The 6,000-nt window shown below is 35.6% G+C and overlaps 1 protein-coding gene across 1 annotated transcript; it reads left to right on the top strand.

Annotated features, from left to right (window-relative positions):
- The first annotated feature begins 1,337 nt into the window (after positions 1–1,337).
- LOC18038831 (cysteine-rich receptor-like protein kinase 26) lies at positions 1,338–5,973 on the top strand. The gene is made up of 5 exons (XM_006430691.2): positions 1,338–2,656; positions 4,569–4,779; positions 5,046–5,283; positions 5,389–5,539; positions 5,644–5,973. Exons 1-5 carry the CDS (start codon positions 1,499–1,501, stop codon positions 5,944–5,946), a joined length of 2,061 nt encoding a protein of 686 aa, XP_006430754.1. The 5' UTR covers positions 1,338–1,498; the 3' UTR covers positions 5,947–5,973.
- Positions 5,974–6,000: the final 27 nt, after the last annotated feature.

Below are 6,000 nucleotides of genomic sequence, written 5' to 3'. Positions count from 1 at the left end.
ATAAGTTCTAAATATAAATCTGAAGGATGAGAATTTAAAATCTAAAAAAGGAAAAAAAGGTAAAGTGATGAGGGTAATTTTGAAATTAAAATGTGATTTTTGAGAAGTGATGTATATATAAAAATATTTAAGCGGTGCACTCAGAAAAGGGATTTTTTCAGGAACTTAGAGGGGTGCCAATAGCTCCACTCTTCTCATGTTGAGGAAAGATGATGGCATGGGCATGGTGGTTTCTAGGGCCCGCTGAAGCCTAGTTGCTAATACCTCATGCCCTTACGTTACGTGGGCCACGAGATCAGGTCACTCGTGGGGTCTTGGGCAGCCGCACTTTGAGACCTATTAGAAAAATGAATACGCCCACAAAATTAATAAGTGAAGCCAACTAGTATGAGTGAATGATGACTTGGCCCAAACTAATCGAAATTATTGGCAATCAATAGTGGAGACGGAACCAATAAATGCAAGTAGGTAGCAGAGTAGTAGTTTCTTCAATACGTAATTTTGATGCAACACTAACAAATAGTTAGATATCTCCTTAATCACATAGGTAGAATAAGATAGCTCCCCGATATTAAGCAATCATATAAATTTAGGCTCTATTATAAGAAAAGTTTTATACTACATCAATAATACCACAACCAATTAATGTATATATGATAAGTATATTTAAATTTTATATAACCACTAATTACATGTTGGTTCTTTAAATAAATACACACATTTCATAATATTATTTATTTATTATATAACTGATATAGTACCTAAAAAGTATTTAAAAAATTTCTCCTATTATAATATTTGAATTATTCTATTAAATTTTTAATTATAGTTATCAGCATTTTTATTGACATATCAGGGTATCAAAAAGGGAAAAAAACTGCCTACTATTGGGGACATTAATTGTTTATCTTTAGCAAAATACATTTGAATTCAAATCGTCATTGTTGACAGGCATTTATTTAGTATTCACACCAATTCTCAAGTGGGCGCGCACAATCTGCAAACTACATAACGTTTTACATTTGACATTCAGCCTTCCTGAAATCAATCATTATTATGAATCTGAATTATGACCATCACTGTTCATACTTTGCCGCGTGAAAAAATGTCGCAAGGCCTTTGACATCAATTATTTTTCTCACGTCATATTGAAATTGTCTTAGTACTGCTTTCTTTTATCACATTTTAAGCAGGTCGTAATACGCAAAGCCAGCCATCTATGACAAAGTCTCTTGAACTAGCTAGCTAGCCAGCAAGGACGGCTTAAGCAATATTTATATAAACCCTCTGTTCATTCTCAAAATACACTCCAACATTTATTTATCGAACACCAAATTGCCATCATTAGCCCTGATAGCACGCCATTACAGAGACCTGTGTTTTTAGTGAAAAAATCGCCTAGACCTAATCACTGCAACCCACTTCTCAGGAATTTCGAATACTGATAGTCTGATACCTTTTTCTTAAAGGCTGTTTGAACTTTTTCTGAAAGTATAGAATGGGTTACTTCAGGGCTATAGTGCTTGATACTCGAACATTGGCTCTGGGCGTTTTCTCAATCTCTTATTACAACCGAAAAATGTTATTTCAACTCCTCTCTTTTCTCTTCATCTTCGCATTCATTCACCAAACATCCGCAGAGGATGATCCTCGAATAAAAGTTTGTGATTCTTCAACAAACAACACACTCGACTCCGCCTTCTCATCCAATCTCGGCATTGCACTCAAAACACTTCAAAACAACACTGCCCAAACCGGCTTCAGCTTCACCACAATCTCCGCCTCAAACTCCTCGCAGTCCGTCACAGCTCTCGCCCTCTGCCGCGCCACCATAACCGAATCAGAATGCCAAGAATGCATGGACTCAGCCGTACTCAGCATCCGCCGCGTGTGCCCTGACCAAACCACGGCTCAAATTTGGCATACCTATTGCATGATCCGCTACTCTTCTCGTAACTTCATCGACAACGCGGATAGCTCACTTGCGTTTTCATTATTCGACCAGCGTGAGGTTCCTAATCCAACCACTTTCGACCAAACAGTCAATAGTCTTACTGTAAACCTGGCAGTTCTGGCGGGAAAATCTGGTAAGAGATTTGCGGTGGCGAAAATGAAAGTTATTTCGAGTGATATTTATTTGTATGGTTACGTTGAGTGCACAAGGGATGTTAATGGTGAGAGTTGTACAAAGTGTTTGTTGTCATTGAGAAGTTATATGATGACTTGCTGTTCAGGAAGATGGGCCATTTGGGTTGGCGCCCCAACTTGTAGTGTTCAGGTTAATTTGGATCCTGTCCATAAAGATTGGGAAACTGCGGTGGATATTAGCACGTTGTTGGCACCGGAAATGCCGCCCGAATCGGAAACGGAATCGGAGACCGGAGGTAGCCATAGGAAGCTGATATACTTGAAAATTGGAGCAGTGGCTGGTGTAGGCGGCGCTGTGATGACAATCATTGTTGTGGTGCTGATTGTTGTGTTGACGAGGAAAGGGAGATCTATGCGATTTGTGGGAGATGATGCTAATGCTTTGAGGAATAACCAGGGCGTTGACATGAGATCTTTCTTGTTCGATTTGGATGTTTTGATTGCTGCCACTGATAATTTTTCTACTAAAAATATGCTTGGAAGGGGAGGATTTGGTACGGTATACAAGGTAACTTTTTTATTTTTAGGTTTACCATCTTACACTCATTTTGTATTTGACTTGACATTTTGAGATCCATTGATTGATCGATAGTTAATTTAAAAAAAAAGTAATAATAAGAAGATATTAAGATGATACTCATAAACTATATATATAATTGACTAATAATATATATCCGTCACCATATCCTTAATTCCTTGTGAGTAGAGAATGTATTTTTTATTTCTTCTGTACATGCAACATTTAAATCTAGTCCTAATTTCAAATCAACACCTAATTTAAATTCTGCATGCACATATAAGGTTTAACTTTATATGTACTGTTATTTTACAAATGTATACCAATCACGACCTTATAAAAATCAACAGAAAGATAATACCAACATTGAATCTTAATGGGCGCGTTAGATGTAATTATATACAACTAGTAGTTAATAAACTTATTTCATGCATGAAAAAGGGGAAAAAAAATACACACACTTAATTTATAGTTTTATTAGTTGATTGTAGGAATAATGTATATCCTCAGTATTTAGTGATCCGGGCGCATTGTTCTAGCAGTCTTCCATTACCTTCTTATCACGTGTGTCATTTAGTTAATATGAGAGATTAACAAGTTAATGGGAAGAGAGCAATGGTGGAGACTCCTTTAAGTGGTACTAGTACAGTTGATTAAGAAACCCATTACTCTGCATTACCAATATTAATGGATTTCAAAACAAAAATATGGCGGCTTTGGCCACTAGGAATTTAACAATGAAGATTGGTCAAGGGTTGGCTCACCCAATTTGGATTTTTTGTCTGCTCAACTGCATTTGCATTGACGTCCATATTAATTATAGTGGTTTTCATGTAGTTATCCAAAAATCGATGTATCACATTCACATTAATATCTAGGGGTGGGTACGGTTCGGTTCGGTTCGGATCGAAATTAAGTAAAACCGATTTAAATCGGTTATTTTATAAAAAGAACCGAATAAAAACCGAACTCAAACGGATCTTTTCGGATCGGTTCGGTTCGGTTTTTTTGGTTCTATGCCTATTGGGCCTATTTTGAAATTTTAAATTTTTAGCCCATTATGCCTCATGAATGTAATAATTTTTTTTCAACAATTAATTCATCATAATTTCATTACAAATATTAACAATAAATACAAAGTATTCAAAACACATTTTATCACTAATATCTTACTAACTACTAATAAGGTACTCACAAAATATGAAATATTAAAATTTCAAAATACATAACCAAACTCCAATACTCCATCTACATAAACATAATCATAATGTTGTAAAGACAAATAAAAATAACAACAATTACAACTTACAACCCAAAATAAAAAGAAAATTTAGAAACCAACGCCAACAACATTCTCCCATCTTCACCCAAAAAAAAAAAAAAAATTACAAACAAACGCCAACAACATTCCCCCATCTTTATCAATATCAACATCAACTTTAGACATTTTCCAACTCAATATTTGGATCTATAAAAAAAAATTTAACACATGTCGATTTGAATAAAATCTAAAATTAATTCGATTTTTCGGTTCAGCTGAGTGAACCGAATACCGAACCGACATTTCGGTTTTTTTTACAAATGATATATTTCAGTTTTTTTTTAAATAAAAACTGGTCCGAATTAGAAAAAACTGCTGGTTCGGTTCGGTATTTTTAAGATTACGGTTTTTTTGCTCACCCCTATTAATATCCGGGCAGTGTGCTCTCGCAATCACAATAATGCTCATTGATATAATTGATATTTCCCACGCCGGCACGTCATTCGAAATCCCATTTAATTGACCATGCATCTGCATTAAATAGAATTTTTGTTTTTTTGTTTTTGTTTTGGGTCGTAGTTACTTAGAAAAATAGCAAGTCGAATAAAGATTCAGTTTTTAATTAGTATGCAAATATTTCAGGGAAGATTGCAAGACGGAAGAGAAATTGCGGTAAAGAAACTCGCAACTAACTCAATGCAAGGCAAAGAAGAGTTTGAAAATGAAGTGAGAGTATTATTGAAAATGCAGCATCGGAATCTAGTGCAGTTGTTCGGATGCTGTGTTCAAGAAAGAGAAAGGATTCTGGTTTATGAATACTTACCCAACAAGAGCCTAGACAAATTCCTCTTCGGTATTATATATTTCACACCTTAAGTTTATCCTTTTTTTTTTTTTTTACTGTTTTATCTTTATTGTGGAAAAACTCACCGTTAATCAATAAAAATTTCGACAAAGAACATGGGATTTTGATAATTTTTTATTGTATATATTTTTGTCAATTTTTTTAGTCGTAAAAAATGTGGACCTCCATTCGAAAGGAGACGCCAATCAATTGAGCAAAAGAGTTGTCGGCTCCACTGTATTTAAATCTATCTTTTTTGTCTTGTTCGCTGGCAGATAAGAGTAAGAGTGCAATTCTTGACTGGCCAAAGCGTTTAAACATTATAATGGGAGTGGCACGAGGGCTTCTTTATCTTCATCGAGATTCAGTACTCAGAATCATACATAGAGATATTAAAGCAAGCAACATCCTACTTGACCACCAAATGAATCCGAAAATTTCAGATTTTGGCTTGGCCAAGCTGTTTCATGATGAACAAAGTCGTCATAGGACTCGTCAGATTGCTGGAACATTGTTAGTAAATGCATCCACGAATTTAGTATATGATTGTTGGTACATTCATTAATTAATTGCACTACCTTTCAACATAATTTGCTCATGTATTTAATTACTTTGCAGCGGCTACATGGCTCCGGAATACGCTATTCGAGGCTTCTTGTCAGTGAAGAGCGATGTCTTCAGTTTCGGGGTGCTATTGTTAGAAATTATAAGCGGGAGAAAGAATTATGATCGGCAATTGGAAGCAGAAAACCAAGAACTCCTCAAACTTGTAAGTAGATTAACAATATTAATGTTCGATGTTCACAGAGTTATATGCGTCCATGTAATTGTGCTTAATTAATTAATTTGCTTAATTATATATATATGTTGCAGGCACGGCGATTGGAAGAAGAAGGGAGGCTAATGGAATTGGTGGATGTGACGATTGGTACATATCCTGAGGAAATTGCATTAAGATGCATGCAAATTGCATTACTTTGCACAGAGGACTTCATCGAAGACCGCCCAACGATGTCTGCTACATTGTCAATGCTTTCTAATAGTTCAGTCGCAATACCTTCGGTAACAGAGTCCCCTGATCATTACGAGGGTGACGATGATGATAGAGACAATGCCGGCAGACGCGAGCAGTTTACCAGAAATAGTATTACATTTTCATTACAAGATGGCAGGTGATCATTCTAAAGAATGATTAATTTGTGATTGGGGTGCTGTAAAAAAGAATTGTAA

This window comes from Citrus clementina, unplaced genomic scaffold (assembly GCF_000493195.1).
Source record: "Citrus clementina cultivar Clemenules unplaced genomic scaffold, Citrus_clementina_v1.0 scaffold_6, whole genome shotgun sequence".
NCBI lineage: Eukaryota > Viridiplantae > Streptophyta > Magnoliopsida > Sapindales > Rutaceae > Citrus > Citrus x clementina.
The sequence above is the reverse complement of the archived record's forward strand: the minus strand, read 5'-3'. Positions and strand labels throughout refer to the sequence as shown.

Coding starts and splice junctions, on each gene's coding strand:
- LOC18038831 (XM_006430691.2), top strand. CDS start 1,499: ATGGGTTACTTCAGGGCTATAGTGCTTGATACTCGAACATTGGCTCTG. Junction 2,657..4,568: donor GATTTGGTACGGTATACAAG/GTAACTTTTTTA, acceptor CAAATATTTCAG/GGAAGATTGCAAGACGGAAG. Junction 5,284..5,388: donor CGTCAGATTGCTGGAACATT/GTTAGTAAATGC, acceptor ATTACTTTGCAG/CGGCTACATGGCTCCGGAAT.